Source organism: Rousettus aegyptiacus, unplaced genomic scaffold (genome assembly GCF_014176215.1).
Source record: "Rousettus aegyptiacus isolate mRouAeg1 unplaced genomic scaffold, mRouAeg1.p scaffold_m13_p_12, whole genome shotgun sequence".
Lineage (NCBI taxonomy): Eukaryota > Metazoa > Chordata > Mammalia > Chiroptera > Pteropodidae > Rousettus > Rousettus aegyptiacus.
The window spans coordinates 20,164,998-20,185,915 of record NW_023416287.1 but is presented as its reverse complement, the minus strand read 5'-3'; the positions used below and the strand labels follow the sequence as shown (position 1 = coordinate 20,185,915).

The 20,918-nt window shown below is 38.6% G+C and overlaps 1 protein-coding gene and 2 pseudogenes across 1 annotated transcript in view; 2 read left to right on the top strand and 1 right to left on the bottom strand.

Moving 5' to 3' along the window:
• The window catches only part of KIF3B (kinesin family member 3B), a 45,641-nt gene that overhangs the window by 5,809 nt on the left and 18,914 nt on the right, over positions 1-20,918 (top strand). The window contains exons 2-5 of the mRNA XM_016148818.2: positions 13,467-14,934; positions 18,242-18,343; positions 18,559-18,681; positions 18,784-18,902. Coding sequence (XP_016004304.1) covers positions 13,531-14,934; positions 18,242-18,343; positions 18,559-18,681; positions 18,784-18,902 — 1,748 coding nt within the window. The 5' untranslated portion in view covers positions 13,467-13,530. The remainder of the gene's footprint in view (positions 1-13,466; positions 14,935-18,241; positions 18,344-18,558; positions 18,682-18,783; positions 18,903-20,918) is intronic.
• Positions 1,125-2,030, bottom strand: LOC107512873 (annotated as a pseudogene).
• On the top strand, positions 15,905-16,020 carry LOC118610600 (annotated as a pseudogene).

Here is a 20,918-nt window from a genome sequence, read left to right as displayed (position 1 = left end):
GCAGATTTATCTTTAGCATGCTGGTTTATTTAAATCATAGTTTGCATTAGAGAGCACCAATGATGGTTGTGGTGGGTGTGGTTTTATTTTTAAAGTTTTTGGCAAAATATCTGCAGCACTTTGCAATATTTTTGCAGCACGTTGTCATATTTGAACATAATGTATAAGTGGAAGTGGGTCCAAGTGAAGTAAAAATTTTAATAGATTATTAGGAGTTGAGACTTGACGTGCTGTTACCCACTCTGAGGTCCTTCATATCACCTTTAGCAGTGGTTTCAGGATGGGCTTGCTTTGAGGCTTTTGTAGGAGACATAAGTTAACCAGAAACTAAAAGCTCATAGCAAAGGCTCTAGCAGCTTCGTGGATTACAGTAATCATTACTTCATAACACATTTCGATAACCTAAGCAAAAAAATCTAGGTAGTAAATCATAAAAGATTCCATCCATGTAAGAGAAAATGTCAGCTCAAGTAACTTAAGGTGACCACAAGAAGATAGTTCTTGGTGGAAAAAAGTTACTGGTTTTGCAAGATTCGCAATAACGAGTCAGATAATAGCCTAAGAAATATATAGTGTTTTTCCTTCCTTGTTTCTTCAATTGCCAGCATTTTTAATAGAGTTTTTTTTTTTTTTTTTCTGATTAGAAAAACCATGAACTTCCATTGAGGAAAAATGAGGAAAATCCTGAAAAGATTAAGTAAGATTCACCTGCAGTCCCAACACCCAGAAATAACTACCGTTAAACGTCTTACTTTCCAAATACTAATATATTCCTAAATATATTTTTTTATCTCATTACTTTGCGGTTCTTACCTATTTCCCTTATTGTTGTCATTTAGCTAGTTTCTTTTTTCTCTTATTTATTTATTTTTTTGTGGTCCTTTGGTTTTATTTTCTGGGATAAAAAAGTATAGGCATAAATGTTTTTACGTGGTGCTCTTGAAGATATCCTTTAAAATAACTTATCAAATGGCTTAATTCATGTCTCCTGATTATTAGTATTGATCAGTGTCACTGTCAGCCTTGAGTAATTGGTTGAAAATTTCAGAGCAGAATATGTAACTTTTATGACTATGTACCTAATCCCTGAGAATCATAATCATAACAAATATTTTATCCTTTCATCATAAATCTCTGGAAAGTAACTGTGTTCATTCATTGTTAATAGAGCAACGAGCAGGGTCATAGAAGGTTAATCTGTATAAATTGGCTTCCACCTGTAAGGAAAGTTTCTGAAAATCATGGATATAAGTCAAAAATAAAAAAAAACAGAAGGAAGACGACCTAGACCATTCTGCTGTAGTAGTGATCATGTGAAGCACATACCCTTTGTCCTCAGGGTTCCAGTGGAGTTTCTGTATTGCATCTGTGCCAAAACTGCCACTGTGCAGAAGTGATGAATGAGTTAGCAATGCTAAGTACACTTACTCCACTCCAGATAACAACCAGAAGTCTGATCCAGAGGATTTGTTTCCCATGCATGTTGGGCTGAGTCTGGTAGGAAAGGATGGTCTAAACAAACATGTATAATGAGCCCACACCAAAAGTGAGCACAACTCCACATACATGTACAATAACAAAGGTTGTTTTCTGGAAGTTTGCCACAGTAGAATGTCCTAAACCACTCAGGAATCCAAGTACAAGCCCGGCCTTGTTTAATCTGGTGATACAACTCCCATCAGGATTCAGAGCATGAACTTGCTTGTAACGACGAACATAAATGGTAGCAATGCATAAAACGGCGGCAAAACTTAACATTGTCCCAAACAAGTATTTTTCTGGAGCTACTGTACCATCAGTGTCAGTCATGTAGGCAGATATGTTTGTGTCTCTCCTGAATATTCCGTATGTAGCACAGACCCTTTCACAACTCTGTCTTTTGTCATCTGTTGTTTACTCTGCCTGATATAAGGCAAAATAGGGTCAACATGGTGGAAGGTTATGGCAGTAATGTATGAAAATATGGAAGTAGCAGTGGTCCAGATTATAAGGGCTAAAGGAAGGAAACAGCCGGGCTGAAACCACCTCATCTCAAATAGATATTTATTACTTGCTCATTTGGTTTTATCTTCCTCACTAAACTTTAAGTTCTGTGACAGCAGGAACCAAATATTTTGTTCACTATTATATTTCCAGCTCCTGTTTTAAAGTTCACTAAGTATCAGTCTTCAGATCAGCCCAAACCTGCACCTTTTGTAAATCCTTGCTTTGATGAGCCCAGACTAGTCACGGGGTTGGAGCCTGCAGGACGGACAGAGTAGGGGCAGGGCCTGGGGCGAGCTCCTCATTTAGGTTAGTTTCACTATTTGAATGTTATAAATAATGCTACAGAGAACATCTAGATAATTATCTTCACATAAACCTTTGTCTGCATTTCTGATGATTTCTTTAAACAAGATCCTTTAATTGTTAAACTTTTTAAATTAGAAAGGCAGCCTCCTTAATTGTTTTGAATAAGGCAATGTCTAAATGAAGTTGAAAGGTAGACATTATTACAGTTTGGTGGGGACAGATTACCTGTGAAAATGGTACCCTAACTCAATTTCAGCTTACTTGAGCACTTGCAGATATTTATCTATATATCTATCTCTATATCCATCTCTATCTATCTATATATTAAATGCCAGTTTATTTATTTGCAGATATATTTTTAGATAAATGTACTCAAAGTATATCTCCCATTTTGCATTTGAAAATGTTCAGTTAACATTTCATAAACATGTTTCCATGTTTAGTAATAATGAATTAGTAATTTTCTCTAGCATTGGGCCTTTATTTCCCGCTTTTTAATAATCACAGATTGCTATAATGAACATCTTTGCTTTTCTCTGAGTATCTTAAGAGAACAACTTTAAATAAATGGTTTGGGAAAAATTAGAATTTTAAAAAGTTGTAAAGGAGAACTTACATTTTTCTTAAAATTTGATTAGGATCCTCTAAAAGTAACTTTAAAAACAAACAGCTTTATTGAGATAGAATTCACATATCACAAAATATCTTTTAATATTTTTTCTCAGCCTTTGCTGCTTTTCCTTAATCTGTTTTTCTTTTTGCTTACAGAATTCTCTATGAGTGGGTACCCTGGCCTTTAGCATTTAAATCTTTCATCCTCTGAACACACTGTTGGTGACATTAACCAGAAGTACCATATGTACATTCTTGGTTTTCGGCACTGTATGAACTGTGAGGGCAAACATATCATTATGGAATTGGACAGTGAACGTTGACAGGGAACATTTGGAGAGGGATTTTTAAAAAGCATTTAGTTCATTGTGGTACTGAGATAAATCCTGTGATTTGTAGGAAATTCTGCTTGATTAGCTTTGGGAACTGTTTACGATAGAGGTGTCATATGTAGCAGAGCTTCTCCAACATTAACATGTACACAAATCACCAAGGATCTTGATAAAATGGGATCCTGATTTAGGGGATCTGGTTGGGCTTAGAATCTGCAGAGCTAAACCTGGTGAACAGGAGAAGATTTTAGGTGACACTCAGGCACAACATCCTGAATTATCTTAAATGACCAGATGAGAGTTATTCCCTTTTAAACTCTTCTGGTTCTTCTATGTCAAGGAGAATATTTGTTTAGTTTCATAACACTTGCTAACTTTATTTTCTAACCAGAAGCGACCAGGTCTCAGACCTTAGGTAAGCTACAGAAGGGGTCCCCAACCAGGCCTGTTAGGAGGTGAGTGATGGGCAAGCCAGTGAAGCTTCATCTATATTTGCAGCCACTCCCCAACGCTAACATCACCACTTCAGCTCTACCTCAGATCATCAAGCATTGTTAGATTCTCATAGGAGCACCTGTCCCTGGTGCCAAAAAGATGGGGACCGCTAAGCTATAGTTCTAACTAGAATTTAGTAACATTGTTATATATCCTTACATATTTTTTTTCCTTAATTACCTTAGAGATTTTTTTTCTATTTGCAACAAGTGACACTGATTTTCCATTCATGATAGCGAAATAAAATAAACTTATATTAAAAGAAAGTAGCTTTCAAGAAAAACCAAGTAAATAATAGTACAGGTGGTACGTGGATATGGCAAAAATTGAGAAGAGACATTCCGATGATTGACATTTAGACCAGGCTGGTGTGGAAAAAAGACCATGAACTTTGGAGCCAGGTAGACCTGATTTCTGCTTATTTTGCCACTTATTAACTCAGTGTGCCGTGTTACTTCCCTCTCCAAGTCTGAGATTTTTTTCTCCTTTAAATCAAGTCAGGGCAGAAGCACCTCCTGTAGGTTAAGCACTGTAATGCTTTTTTTCTGATCCTTACACTGCCCCAAGGAGCAAGAGTATTATTGGTATTCCCATTTACAGACGAGGAAATATGCTCAGAGGGGTGAAGGAACTTGCCTGGAGTACCGGAACTAGGAATGGTAGGACTGGGTTTCAATCCCAGGTGTGTCTGAATCTCTTTTTTTGTTATTGCAGGCCACCTCCCTCTTTTAAATAGAGATTTTGCTGTGGCTCTCTGCCTGGCTGAATGGCAGTCTGATTTAAATGAAAAGTCATTACACACACACATGCTCACTATAGCATAATTCATAATAGCCAACAGGTGGAAAGTAGCCAAATGTCATGGGTAGATCAATGGATAAGGAAAATGTATACAAAAAGAAAAGAAAAGAAAAGAAAAAAGAAGAAAATGTAGTACATACTTACAATGGGATATTATTTATTCTTAAAAGAGGAGATCTTGTCACATGTCATAACATGAGTGAACCTTGAGGTAGAATGGTGGTTTTAGAGCCTGGGGTGGGTGGGGGAATGCGGAATTGTTGGATAGGTATAGAGATTCAGTTTGGCAAGATGTAAAAGTTCTAGATATCGTTTATGCAACAACATGGAGGTAGTTAGGACTACTGAACTGTACACTTAAAAATGGTTAAGGGTACATTTTATGTTATGTGGTTTAACTATAATCAAGATTTTCAAAAGTTAAAAAAAAGCTGTTGGTCAGAGGGCAATTTTTATTTCATTATGGAAAATCTTAAGCGTACATAAAAGTAGAATAGTAATGGACCATGAACCCATTACCCTGCTCCAGCAGTTATCAGCACATAATAATTCTGTTTTGCCTGTAATCTCCCATGCACCCACTTCCACCCCTGATTATGTTGATCCAGACAGCTGTAACTTTATCTGAAAATACTTTCGTGTTTATCTCAAAAGAAACTTCTTTTAAAAATACCACTTTCATATCTAAAAAAGTAATAATTCCTTAATGCCATCTAATACCTAGTGTTCAAATTTCCTTGCTTGTCTCATACATTTTTTAACAGTTGGTTTGTTTGAATCAAGATCCAAAAAAGGGCCCCAATGATGGGCCAAATGTTATATTTGGTTGATTAAATCTCTTACATCAGAGTGTACATTTTTAGCAAAGAAACGACTTCATTTCTTTCAAAGTCCCTGGCAGGAAGGCTATTCCAACTTCCTAGCTTTGTGGTGGGTCGGAGCATGAGCTCTGTATGTCAGGGGCATGTGGACAACGGGGGATACTGTTGGTGGGAGAATAAATGGAACAGCCTGGGGAGGGAGTAAGATGGCAGTGCCTTCTGTCAAAAAGATGCATAGCATTTACATGTCTAGAAATAGATCCCACTAATTACTCCCTCCTGTAGCTAAAGGTATATGTTCAGGGTGTTCACTGCAGCATTGTTTACAATAGCAAAAGGAGGTCCCGCAGCAGGGGACTAATTAAATACATTATAAGACAACCATACCGTGGCATCTGGGCAGCTATTTTAAAGGGGAGTGGAGTTGTCTCCAAGATCTATAAAGTGAGATGGAGAATGATGCATAATATACTTCCACTTGATTTAGAAAAAAAGGGGGGGAGGGTGTGGGGAAGCAACAGATACATTAATGCTCTCCTATGCATTGAGTTTCTCCCAGGGCTAGGGGGAAGATTCACTTGAAGATTCACTTGTTCACCATATACTCACCCACATAGCTTGAATTGTTTTAATCTGTGCATGTATTGATACGTGTGTGTGTGTTTGTGTGTGTGTGTGTGTGTGTGTGTACATATACACACATACATACATGTTTTTAAAATAAGTTTATGTGTGGGTTTTTAAATAACGCTAACCCGGTTTTGAGTCCTCATGTTTCACTTAATTGCTGTGTGACCTTGGGCAAATTAATTTCTCTGAGCCTCACTTCCTTATTTTTAAAATAGGGCTAATACCTATTCCTCGTAAGGTGATTTTGAAGATTAGAAGAGGAACACACATTAAGCTCTTGACATGCTGTGAGTTGTGACTATTGAATACAAGAAAGTCCCAGACCTTTATTGATGCTGAATGAGAAGTGTCCTCTAGGCTTGAATATATTTTTTTATGAATGTATTCTATGAATGATTCACAATTGGATACAAAAAAGGATTTCTTTCCATATTTTTTTCTCTTCGATAAATGCTTTCTTTGCCTGTTTTGGTCATCAAATGCCAGGAAGTGAGCAATGATAGTTTGAATTCATGGCAGGCATTTATTTGTTCATGTTTCTTGTCTGTGACCTTTCTGGGTTTCCTTCCAGATAAGTAGCCTGTCTTCTTAAGACACTTAAGCTGAAATCAAGGTGCTAGATATTTTTCCCCAAAGGAAAAATGGCTTTATTGTGATCCCCCCTGCTTGATTATGAGAAAGAAAATACATGCACCTATTAAAAAGTCCAGAGAAAGCCAAAAAATCACTTGTAAGCTCACCCCCAGAAATCAATATTGCTTTCATTTCCTGAGTTTTTATTACACATCTTGTGCTAGACTATAAGCATTTAACATTTATTAGCTTTTTTAGTTCTTAGAACAGGTCTTTAAGGTAGGTGTTATTATTAATCCCATTTTATTGAAGAAACTGCGACTTAGGTGACTTTCACAAAAATTTATAGCTATGTGGCAGAACAAAAATTTAAACCCTGACCTGCTGAACACTAAAGCTCATGTTTTAACCCTGACTTTACTCTGTCTCCCCACATCTTTCTCTACACATGTAAACAAATCTCATTGTACTAATTCTCCGGTTTGGTAACCTGCTTACCCCCTGCCCCTCAACAAAATGTCATGAACATCTTCCCATATGTAAATACCTAGAAGTATATTGCTATTCTTAATGACTGCATAATTTCCTGATGTAGAGATGTGTTGTAATCTAACCAATCCCCTATCCATTAGTATTTATGTGGTTAGAGGTGTGAGTAAACATAGATATGTACATACATCTTACATATGTATTCAGTTATTCAACGACGTCCTTAAAATAACTACAAGAAATGGAGTTACTGTTCCAAGGGAGTATGACATTTCAGGTTTATACTTTAGTGTTCTAGTATTAATTGCTCAACTGCCCTCAAATAATTTGTGCTGGTTTGAGATGCTGTGGCTCTTGTATGTACTGTAAGGGACAGTTTGAAAGTTTGTAGACATTTCACACAACTTTTTGGCTTACAAAAAGATGACCTTATGTTTACATACAGTGCCCATAATAAAAACAGTATATTTTATTAGTCTATTACTTTGGCATCTTTGCTCTGAGTACCTTTTAGAGGTAAGGCTACATGACATGCTATACTTACATTAGAAAGTTAAAGATTTCATTGCTGTAGGTCTGACAGAAGTTCTTTTATGAAGCTTCACCATAAAGTTGAGACAAGTAGTTTTACTCCTAAGACTCTTTGTTCATCCATGAAAACATTTTATATTACCTTATATACATGGTGGTCAGTAAAAATGTATAGATGAGAAGAGGAAAATAATGAGTTTTAACATCTGGGTACTAGTTTACTTAATTTCACAAAACTTTTTTCTCTTAATTTTATTTTTTCTGACAAAGTAATATATTCACATGATTCAAAACTCAAGAGATATGAAAGGGTATACAGTGAAAAGTCTCCTTTTTCCTCTTGGCTCTCAGCCTCCCAGTTCTTCTCCCTACAGGCCTATCTGGCTCTGTATGTTCCTCCAAATGTATTTTGTGCATTTAGAAGCAAATATAGAACACAAATATGTCCTTTCAAATTTCTGCAGGGCAGTGATGTTATTTGTGAACAGGAGATGAATAATTTTGTTTTGAAAATTGTGTTAACTCCCATTGTGATAACTGGCCATCCTGTTGCACCTGGTGTCTTTATGTGGTCCAAGGGATTGCAAACCAGGAGTTCCGATACTTCAAAACAGTTAGCAACCATTGTAAAAGAGACTAGTGTTGCTGGTGATGAGGCGAATGCAGAGTAGAAATAGCCATTTCCCCTGAGAGAAACCTGCACAGGGAGTTGGTTTGGGCTGGTTATAGGGAGTTCATTATCTTGTTGCCCCAGTGTTGCAGTGCTTTTCTGATGGCCCATGTGATCTATGGCTCTGGCTGCCTTTCAGACACTTGAGTCCTTGAACTCCAGGCTAGGCAGTTGGCAGGTGGTTGCCTGGTCTGATCTTAAAGGACATTGCGTTGGAATGCATCGATTAAAGATGCATTAGTATGCACTCTGTGTGCCCACAGATTGCTCCTCTTTGCATGGCTGTTTGTGCTGTTTCTTGCCAGGCCTTTATTTTTTCCCATTTAAAGATAGCACATGTTCATTAAAGAAAATTAGGAAAATACAGATGTGTTGAAGAAGCGGGGAAAATCACCTGTAGTCCCATCACCCAAAGTGGACTACCATTGATGTTTTGATGTGTGTCTTATTTTTATATTGTGATTGCATGCATTCAATTTCATAAACTGCTTTTTCATTTATGATAAGCATTTTCCATGTCATTGCAGAGCCTTAGTAAATGTCATTTAAAAAGATGGACTGGTATGGCGGGCCTATCTTAATCAGATCATGTGTACGTGAATTTGGTCATAGACAGAGAATCTGCAGGAGCCAGGCAAGAAATATAAATGAGCAAAGCATGCCGGGTGGGAGACAGTAGGGAGTAGGGGGTGGGGAGCTTTGGAGAGGCTGGGTCCACCAGAGGCAGCCTTTGCTCAGCTCCCATTGCTGCCACTTGGGGCGCAGGCCAGGAGCTGTCAGATATTCCCATTTTTCCAGACAAACAAATTTTTTTTAAGTGTGAAATTGGTGGGCTTTTTATTTTTGAGAAATTTTAAACATTCAGAGAATAATATAAGAAACTCAGAATTGACAGATGTTAACATTTTCTCTTATTTGCTTCAAGCCTCATTCCTATTTTTGTATGTGTGTGAAAAGAAATGATAAAATATTATAGATAAGATTGAAATACCCTTCCCATTTTTAGTCCTATTTTCACATTTCACTCTACCCAGTTTGGGGAGCCACTATCACATAAATTGTTGTATAACCTATTTCATTTTTTATATTTATATATATAAATACAAATCCATGAGTACTATATTGTTTTATGTTTATAATCATAATTATCATTCTGCAGCTTACTTTTTTACTCAACTTGTTTATTTATCCATGTAAATATATATAACTAATTCAGGGTTGGCAGACTTTTTCTATAAAAGATCAGGTAGTAAATATTTTAGGTTTTGTGAGTCATGCTGTGTTTCCTGCAACTACTCTATTTTATAGCTAGTGCAGCCATAGATAATATGTAAACAAAGGGGGTATGGCTGCGTTTCAATAAAACTTTATTTACAAAAACAGGCTGTGGGCCAGATTTGCCCTGTAAACTGTAATTTACTGACCCCTGCTCTAATTTATTCCTTTTAACTACTGAATAGTATACTGTCTACAATATGAATATACCATATTTGATTTTTCAATTTCCTTATAAATGGATGTTTAAGTTGTTTCTAGTTTTTCTACTGTTTTAGCAAAGTTGCAGGAAGCATCCTTATCCATGTTTCTTTGTGCACATTTGCAAAGTTGTTTTTTTGTTTTTTTTTTTTTTACCAAGACATACATATGTGTAAAAGTGGAATTGCTGAGGGGTTTATTTTCTCTTTTTAACAATAGATGAGCCGCATAAAATACTTCTGGGAGTCTGTGACCAGTTTTTGACCTCTGTCCTAGAATCTCTATAGGAAGCCAATAGTCATTGTAAAGTCACTCTACACCTAGTTCTAGAATTTGAGGTAAGACTCTGTGAGAACTAGCAAAGGTGAGGGTTCGTGAATCCAAATATGGAAAAGTTAGAGAACAATCTGGAAGAATGTGGCTGCCCTGAGAAATGTTCAGTTGATTTCCTTAGCAGACAAAAGAGATAACATTGGGGTAAAACTCAATTTTTCACGTGTAGTAGCCATTAAAACGGTACTTGTTAACATCAGAAAGACAAGTTGTAGCAAAAATATTCAGGATGAAGGTGATGAGCTGCTGACCTATGGTTCCATCTTTCCTGGCAATGCTGTGAGTTGCTTTAAAGATTTATCACTGTAATTAGACTGGCTAGAAGAATAAGGAAAGTAATAAAATAAAGAAAGAGTATCAGGGCATCCTTCCAAGAAAACCCTCTCCTTTGAGGAGGACCCAGAGCAAGATTTTAAGCCCTGGTGGCAGGAAATTAAATTAGTTCATCTTCCTGAAATAATACATCAATAAAACATGACTAGTTCAGTTGAGCTCGGTGAGTTCAGAAAAGAAATGGTGTTCTGTGTTCTGAGTCAAGATTTAATTATGGAGACTCAGGCTTTGGGAATTCTTTTTAAAAGATTTTTAAGGTTATCGTAGGTCATTATCATTTCTTTGTTTTTATTATTTCAGAAAGCTCAAAAAATGTATGGGACTATAACAGATGCAGCTGAACATCAAAGGCAGCCTGCTGTAGGCTTTTTTTTTAATGGTCCTGGGGTCACATTGTTTTGATAGGTGGAATCTGGACAGCTCTGCCTCTTCAGGCATATGTAATGCAGAAGAATTGACCCTTCCCCACTCACCTCTTAGGTTTCTCTTACTCTTCCAAGTCTAGCATCATGTCTAACTGTCCTTTGCACTGCAGCAGAGGCATCCCTAAAGGAGGCTTTGGGGCTGGGGTTTGAGCTTGGCAACTAGACAGTATTCGTAGGCCTCTGTTGAAGTGGAGGGAGAGATAGGCAAGGGATCAGCCACAGCTGTAGCCAAGGGGCTTTTCCCCTGGAAAAGAAAAAGAGACACAATAAACACACTGGCCATTCTAACATCTGGTTCTTTCTTTCATCTGGCAAAATTCCAATAGCATCAAGAAGGTAATGAATGAAGGGCTGCCTTTTACATAGGTTTTTTTTTTTTTTTTAGAACTGAAATTTACTTCTAATTTGAACATCGATTAGGTCTTTGGATCTCAATTTAATCTGATTTTTTTTTTAGGATGATAACTACCAACGGAACAAGAGAAAATGTTAGTCTAGTGATGCTTAATGCCTAAAATTAGGTCTCACTGGTAATCTCTGGAATGACCCTTTGATAAGGGTCATTTGACAAGGGTCATTTGGATGAATCTGTATTAATTTTAATCCAGCTTTATATTAGTTTGCAAAGCACTCTTATCTCTGTAAGTGCCTGTTAGTCTTACAGTCATCAAAAGGAAGAAGAATGATTCCCATTTTACAGAGTTTGCAGAAAAAGAGTTCAAAGAGGGTAAGAGGTCTTCCAGGTCTTCATTCTAGACAACAATATTTTATTACATATAACAACTAGAAGGATAAAAGTAATTTTTCATGTTTCCATGTGCTTAGAAGCAGAACAATTATTTTATGAAATATCAGAAGTGACATATTGACTCTTTGTCTTTATTAATCTGTATGCCTGAATGGCCCATCACTGCTTCACATTCTCCCTCCCTTTGGTCTGATCCTTTGAGAGGGAATAGGTCATTCTCACAATGAAAAAGAATATAGTTATCATTGTTCTAAGTATCTGTTAAATTACAAATGCACATGTCCAGTGATCCAGCAATTGCACTTCTAGAAATTAATCCTTATAGATATACTTTCCCGCACATGAAAGGATGTGGTCCTGTGTTTTTCATGGTAAAATATCAGAAACAGCTTAAGTGCTAGGGTAGTGGTTAAATAATTATGATGCTTCCATACAGTTGAATATTTAGCTACTGTATAAAGAACGATATAGTTCTCCATTTACTGACAGAACAAACTCTAAGATATGTGGTTGAGTGAGAAAAAGCAAGCTGCAGGACACTGTATTACTGTATAAAACATACTATGCTTGTTGAAAAGGGAGGATGTATGAATACATATTTGTTATGCATAAACCAGTTCAGGAAGATTAAAAATCTAATAACACTTGCCTTGTGGGCAGAGAAATAGGTGGCTGGACCACAGGTAAGGTGGAAAGACCTATCACCAAAGGGCCTTTGAATCAAGAATGGTATGAGTTACCTATTTTAAAAAACAAAAACAAAGACAAAACTCTGTACCGAGGTTTTCAGGAGTTTGAGGTCCTTTATAACGTACCTATTTGATCTGCTCTGTTCCTACTTCTTCCCAAATGACTCATTTAATCACCCTCTCTTCTGCTGCTTGAGTTTACTGGCACCGAATGAAGGTCTCTCTCTTATTTTTTACTTAAAAATTTTTAACACCTATTTTTTTATTTGCATTCAAATTATATTAAACTTATCGATTGGGTAAGTGCTTTCCCTGTAATGCATTATATCACATCCTCTTTTATTCGAATATATTTTGCACAAGCTGTAGTTTATGACTTTAGAACAGAGAAGTATGATTAAGCACAAGATATGAAATTCAAAGAGTACAAATAAGCGTACAGTGGAAAGTTTTTTTTCTCTCTGTAGACCTCTGAGTCCCCTAGGTCCATAGTTCCCCTGCTGACACTGCTACTATTACCACTTTTACATATATACTTCTAATAATATTGTATTTATATCAAACATAAATTTGCATATGTTCCCCGTCTTACACACCGTGTAAACTATACCATACACACTGTTTTTCATCTGCTTTTTTCACTAACAACATATCTTGGTATAGGACTACATTTAGATCAGCTCATTCTTTTTAGTAACTTTTTAGTATAGGATTCCACTACATATATTAATATTTTTAATTTATTTAATCGTCTCCCTCTTGATGGAAATTGGAGTCATCCTCAGTCTATTGCTCCCACAAATGTTGCCACAAAGAATATCTTTGTATGTGTAGGATAAATTCTTAGAAATACAACTGCTAGGTCAACAATCTGTGTATTTTAAATTTTGCTCTACGCAGAGATTGTAGGAGTTCAACAGGATATAAGATTACCTAGGCTTTTAAAAGAGTTCTACCTGCCTCAACCTGTATTATAAGATAAAATGTTAGTTGAAGAGAGGACAAGCTAGTTAACACTATTGGTGGACTAGATTTTTTTATTTTTCCCACTGAAGCTGATTAAGATCCCATGAGGAAATATCCAGTGTAGTAACATTATTAAATGTAGTCATCAGAAGGTTAGCAAGGTGAAGGTGACTTGGTTGTATCAGCTGCTGTTGAACATCCCCTAGTGACAACTGTACTGCCTTTATTTACCTTTGCTTTTTTTTTCTAGGACCTTAGCATTCTGAGACAATTTGGATTCGTAGTTCTCAAGATTGATCCCGTCAGAGTTCATCATGTCAAAGTTAAAAAGCTCAGAGTCAGTCAGGGTGGTGGTTCGCTGTCGGCCCATGAATGGCAAGGAAAAGGCTGCTGCTTATGACAAGGTGGTAGACGTGGACGTGAAGCTGGGGCAGGTGTCAGTGAAGAACCCGAGAGGAGTGGCCCATGAAATGCCCAAGACCTTCACCTTTGATGCAGTCTACGACTGGAACGCCAAACAGTTTGAACTCTATGATGAGACGTTCCGACCGCTTGTGGACTCGGTCCTGCAGGGTTTCAATGGGACGATTTTTGCTTATGGACAAACTGGGACTGGGAAAACCTACACAATGGAAGGAGTCCGTGGTGACCCTGAAAAAAGAGGGGTTATCCCTAACTCGTTTGATCACATCTTCACCCACATCTCTCGATCCCAGAATCAACAGTACCTGGTCAGGGCTTCTTACTTAGAGATCTACCAGGAGGAGATCCGAGATCTGCTCTCAAAGGATCAGACCAAAAGGCTTGAGCTCAAAGAGAGGCCTGACACTGGAGTGTATGTAAAAGACCTGTCTTCCTTCGTCACCAAGAGCGTGAAGGAAATAGAGCACGTGATGAACGTGGGGAACCAGAACCGTTCTGTTGGTGCTACCAACATGAACGAGCACAGTTCGCGTTCTCATGCGATTTTTGTTATCACCATTGAGTGCAGTGAGGTGGGCCTCGATGGAGAAAACCATATCCGTGTAGGGAAATTGAACCTCGTAGATCTTGCTGGCAGTGAACGGCAAGCCAAGACCGGTGCACAAGGGGAAAGATTGAAGGAAGCGACCAAGATCAACCTGTCCCTTTCAGCCTTAGGTAATGTCATCTCTGCCTTGGTCGATGGTAAAAGCACTCACATTCCATATCGGGACTCAAAGCTTACCAGGCTTCTCCAAGATTCTCTCGGTGGCAATGCTAAAACTGTGATGGTGGCCAACGTGGGGCCTGCCTCTTACAATGTAGAAGAGACTCTGACCACTCTAAGATATGCCAACCGTGCCAAGAACATTAAGAACAAGCCAAGGGTCAACGAAGACCCTAAGGATGCCCTCCTTCGAGAATTCCAGGAAGAGATTGCTCGGCTCAAGGCCCAGCTGGAAAAACGGTCCATTGGCAGGAGGAAGAGGCGAGAGAAGCGGAGGGAAGGTGGTGGCAGTGGTGGAGGTGGGGAAGAGGAGGAGGAGGAGGGAGAAGAGGGCGAGGAGGAAGGGGATGATAAGGATGATTACTGGCGGGAACAGCAAGAAAAACTAGAGATTGAGAAGCGGGCTATTGTAGAGGACCACAGCTTGGTTGCAGAGGAGAAGATGAGGCTGCTGAAAGAGAAGGAGAAAAAGATGGAGGACCTGCGGCGGGAGAAGGATGCCACCGAGATGCTGGGTGCCAAAATCAAGGTACTGTACCCTTCCTTGTGTCCTTTCTTTTCTCTTTTAAATCTTTTTGTTCTATCAAAAAAGATAATGGGGGATATTATCTCTCTTGGTTTTGCATTCCCAATAGCTCCATGATATTTTGCGCCCAGTAAACATTTGTCGAATCAAATTGAATGAATAATCATCATTTTTCAAGTTAAAAAAAATTATGTATTGAATTCATAGTAAGAATAACTATCACATATGTGCAAGTTATTAAAAAAAGTAAAACTAACACCCACATTAACCCCCCATGTTAAGAAATAGATCAGGATCCATATCTTTACAAGCTCTTTGTGTCCCTCTCCTCCTGAGGGAACCATTGTCTTGGATTTGGTGGTTTATCGTTTCCTTGCTTTTCTTTATCGTTTTCCCATGTATGTATATATCTCTAAATGAAACATAGTTTTAGTTTCCCATAACTTTTTACTTTTATATAAATGGAATCTCATTGCTACGATTTGCTTTTTTTTGGTCATTATGTCAATGAGGTATATTCACATCGATGCCTGTAGATTCATTCATTATTACTGTTCTGAGAATTCCATGGTATTCCATTTTCCCGAGAGTGTGGGTTGTTTTCATTTCTGCTACGAACATTCTTGTACTTGGCTCCAGGGGAACATGTACATGCAGGAATTTCTTATCTGGCATCACTAGGTTCTAGAGTATGTGCAATGTCAACTTTACTAGATAATGACAGGTTGTTTCCTAAAGTGGCCCTGTGGATCGAAACTTCTACCAGTAGGGTACAAGTTCTGGTTGTTTCTCGTCTTTACCAACACTATGATTATCAAGACTTTAATTTTTCTATATTTGGTAGATATAAAATGGTATCTCATTGTAGTTTTAATATGCAGTGCTGGACTTGGTTCCATAGTGTAGTGGTTAACATGTCTGCTTTACACGTAGAAGGTCCTGGGTTCATGCCCCAGTGGAGCCACAGTCCATGGTATACGGCCGTGCCACCCTGAACAAGCCCGATGTCTGATCCCAGAAGCTAAGCAGGGTCGGGCCTGGTTAGTACTTGGATGGGAGACCACCTAGGAAGACCAGGTGCTGTAGGCATAAATTAAAAACAAAAATTATATATATATATATATATGTATATATACAGTGCTGTGATTACACAAGATCTGGAGCTCTTCTATCCCTTGCAAATACTCCCTTGTAGTCAACCTCCAACCCCTGTGTGCCAGTGGCTGACTGGTATTCTAGCATGGAGGCCCCCTGTGTCGAGTCTTCTCTCAGGTGGCAGTGTGGTACTCCATCAGATGCTTGGGCCTGAGCTGCAGTGGGACTTCAACGGCAGAGGAGAGCGCAGAGTGCAGACCTGGCCCTGGGAATCTTAGGACGACCACTAGCCAGAATTCCTTTGAGGGGTTAGGTTCTATCTCATTGAATTTATGCAGACTTCTGATTTCTACTCTAAAATGTATCTATGTTTATAACTTTTAAAGTGACAAGTGATCTCTTTCTCACCTCCCCTTCCTGCACTATATGAAGCCATACTTTATCTGTGGCTTTTTAGTGACCCTTTCACAGAGCCGGTACTGTTTTCCTTCAGAGACAGGGCTCCTTTCCAGGACTTTCGAGACCTGATGTGAAAATGGAACCATATGCAACACAGTTAAGAAGTAACTGTTCCAGAGAGGGGCTTAGTATAGGATTCCGTTATGCGAACCACCGCATCACCTCTCCTCACTCCCACACCTGAAGTGTGACTAGGTGTGCCCAGGTTTGATTTGCATGCTGATTTTAGGATTACATCTGTTATTCAAGCCCAGGAATACCTAACCTAGGGTATTTGAGCAACTCTTAGAAGCTGGGTGTGGCAAAACTCAGAGTTACTTCACGGTCACTGAATTTCTTACTTTGTTTATGGGAGAATGATATTACTTCTATCTTTCCCAATCCCTGGCTTCTGTAAAATCATAGGACAAAAGAATTTAGGTGTGGAAAGTGTGTATGTGAGAGGTGGGGTGGGGAGGCGGGGGGCGGGTAGTTAGTAATGAGTCCAGCCCCTTCATTTTGAGAAAAGAGGAAACAGTCTCAAGGGCTTACTGAAAGATGGCAGCTGGGCTACAGTTAATGTTTATGTGTTTCTTAAAAGCAAGTTTGTAAAGATTTTAGAACCATACTTTTTGGGTGCAAATCATTCCTTCAGCTATGTTGAAGGCTCCTGATCTGTATAGCCAGCTCAGAGCTATCTCCTAACATCCAAGCTGGGTAGCCTCTGCCTACTGGTCATTTCCATGGAGAGTCTTCTGGCCACCCGGAGCCTGCCTGCTCCTGCCTTCCTTTCTCAATGAAGTTAGACTCTTGAGAGCTGCCTCTCCCTTGCTAGCTACCTCTCCCTCTCCCTTAGGGCCCAGTCAGTCCCAAGGCCTCTGACTCCTGTTTCATCAAGATCTCTTAGACCTATCCCCTTTGCTCTCGTCCATCCCTGCTGCCCTAATCCAGGCCTGGACCCTTAAAACAGCTGCCTGTCTGGTCTCCCTCCAGCCACCCTGCCCTTTTCCAGTCATTCTTCCTGTGGCGTGGGAGTAATGTTTCTAAAACACAAATCTGATTGTGTTTCCTCATGCTCAGAGAACACATCAGTGGTTGCTGTGGTTCTCAGGATCAAGTTTAGTCTCCTTTAACGGAACTTTGAGGTTGTTGAACTGACCCCTGGGTGTTTTGCCAACTTACCACTCCCTACTGTACCCTCTCACACACACAAATTTTTTTTTCTTAGCTGATACCTATTTTTACTTCAGCACTCTGTGTACATGTCCTTTGAGAAAGGAAGCTTTCCCTGATGCCTTCTGAAAGCCTGAATTCTCTCCCTCTAGTGTGCCTCTCCCTTTACTGCTCTGTCTTTTCCTTGTGATGGCATTTGACTCCATGGGGTAAGAGCCTGCTTCCTTGCCTGTGACCCTCAGTATACTCTAGGATTTGGGTTCATGTTTACATTTGCGTCCCCGCTACCTAGCACATAGGAGGTGCCTAGTATGTTCTAAGTGGGGTCAAACAGACCCAAAACATATTTTTTTAAAGGAAGCTGTAGTTTATGTATGTCTGGAGAAGCAGTATCTTCAGTGTTTCCAAGCTAAAGCCCCCAGTGGAGCCGCCTCAGCCTTGTCCCAGTGATGGGAAGGGGACAGCAGAGCACAGTGTATTTTTACCCGGAGTTCACCCAGCTTGCCTCAGTCCTGAGTGCTTTATCTTTTACGGGCTTCCCTGGGAGGAAGTATGTTCTGAGGAAAACCATTCACAAGATGGATCCTGCTTTTTTCCCACTTAGGCCATGGAGAGTAAGCTTCTTGTTGGAGGAAAAAATATAGTAGACCATACAAATGAACAGCAGAAAATCCTGGAGCAGAAACGGCAGGAAATTGCAGAGCAGGTAACTTTTTCATTCTTTTTGGGGAAGAATGGGGTGGGGTAAGGTGCGTTAATGCTACAGAACAAATATCTCTTGTATTAGACTGTCAAAGGGAGTGAAAACGAAGCGTGGCAGCCCCTTTCTAGTGAGAGTCTGTGATCTGGAGCACCCCAGTTCTGTATCCTTGTATAGACATTGTCTCTAGGCAAGCTGATGAATTCTGTGCTATTTCTCAGAAACGTCGAGAAAGAGAAATCCAGCAACAGATGGAAAGTCGAGATGAGGAGACCTTGGAACTTAAAGAGACATATAGCTCATTGCAGCAAGAGGTGGACATCAAGACCAAAAAACTCAAAAAGGTATAAAAGGAACAAGGATAGGCAGAGGTGTCTTGAGATGGGAAAAGGGAGAAGTCTGTTGTTTGGAGGGTCTCCTTCATCTGCCTCTCTCTTGGGTTCCAGCTCTTCTCCAAGCTTCAGGCAGTGAAGGCAGAGATCCATGACCTCCAGGAAGAGCACATCAAGGAGCGTCAGGAGCTGGAGCAAACTCAGAATGAGCTCACCAGGGAGCTGAAACTCAAGTAAGTGTTGGGCCTTCCATGGCACCCCCAGCCACTTGGGGAGTTGTTGTTTGTTAAGTAGGACACACTTCTCTGGGGGCAGGGCCCTTGCCCACTTCTCTCCCGTTCATCCCCTGCCACTGTCGGTCTTCTGTTTATTTCTGAGAAAGTCATTTTCTGTCTCTGGGTCCCATCTGTTAACTGAATGACTTTACCAAATGATTGCCAAGTTTCCTTCCACTCTACGTTCTTGAAGCTTTTAAAGGCTCTGGCCTCACCTCTATCTATTGATAAGAGAGAATATTTTATTCGCTAGAGTTTTCTGAATAGTATGATGAACACCCAAATACCCATCACCCAGCTTCAATGATAAACCATCTTTGTCATCTGTTTTTCATAAAAATATTTTAAGGCAAATCTTACCTCATGTTATCCCACTTCCATGTACTTGCATATGTGAATGCAATGCTATTTTTAAAAAGCTTTATTGAGATAAAATTTACATACTTGACAGTTCACCTATTTAAAGTATACTGTGTGTGTGTGTATATTTATAGGGTTATAAAACCATCACCTCAATCTAATTTTAGAACACTTTGCCCTGCCTCCACAAGAAACCCTATACCAATTAGTAGTCATTCCTCATTATCCCCTCCACAGCCCAAAGTAACTACTGTAAATTTGCCTGTTCTGGACATTTCATACACCTGGAATCATATAATATACAGTCTTTTGTGACTGGCTTCTTTTGTTTAACATGGTGCTTTCAAGGATCATCCATGTCATAGCATGTCAGTACCTCATTCTTTTTATGGCTGAATAATATCATATTATATGGATATACCACATTTTATTTATCCATTTATTAGTTGATGGACATTTGGGTTCCAGTGTTTGACTATTATAAATAATGCTGCTATGAACATTCATGTATAGGTTTTTGTACGGACATGTTTTCATTTCTCTGGGATATATATCTAGGAATGGAATTGCTAGGTCATATGGTAACTCTGTGTTTAACTTTTTGAGAAACTGCTAAACCGTTTTCCAACACAGCTGCATCCTTTTACATTTCCACCACCAATTTTTCCACATCTTTGTTGACAATTGTTTTTGTTGTCTTTTTGATTACAGTCATCCCAATGGGTATGAAGTAGTATCTCATTGTGGTTTTGATTTGCATTTCTCTAAAAACTAATGATGTTGAACATCTTTTCATGTGCTGATTGCCTTTTTTGTATATGTTCTTTGGAGAAATGTCTGTTCAAATATTATGCCCCTTTTAAAACTAGGTTATTTATCACAGTATTTATTTATTTATTTATTTATTTGGTGGGGGCGGGGGTCTCTTTTATTATTGAGTTGTTAGAGTTCTTTATATATCCCAGATACCAGTCCCTTATCAGGTATATAATTTGCAAATATTTTTTCCCATTCTATGGGCTATCTTTTCACTTTATTGATAGTTTTTATTTGTAGCACAAACGATTTTAATTTAGACGTAGCCCAGTTTATCTGTATGTTCTTTTGTTGCTTGAATTTATTATAGCTTAATTTACCTATTCCGGACATTCATATAAATTGAAATAATGTGGCCTTTTGTGACTTGCTTCTTTCACTTAGTATAATGTTTTCAAGGGTCATCCATGTTGTAGTAGTTTCAATACTTCATTTTTATGGTCAAAGAATATTGTATGATAAATATATATAAACTATATACTACATATTATTTATCCATTCATTAGTTGATGTACATTTGCATTGTTTACACTTTTTAGCTATTATGAATAATGCTGCTATGAAAATGTGTGTACAAGTTTTATATGGACTTATGCTTTTAATTCTCTTAGGTCATCTAATAGCCTTACAGTTTTAGGTCTATGATATATTTTGAATTAATTTTTGTGTACAGTCTGTTGTAGGATTTCAAATGCATTCTTTTGCATGTAGCTATCCAGTTGTCCCAGCACCATTTGTTGAAAAAGCTCTCTCTTTGTTTTTGCACCCTTGTTGAAAATCAATTGACCGTAAATGTAA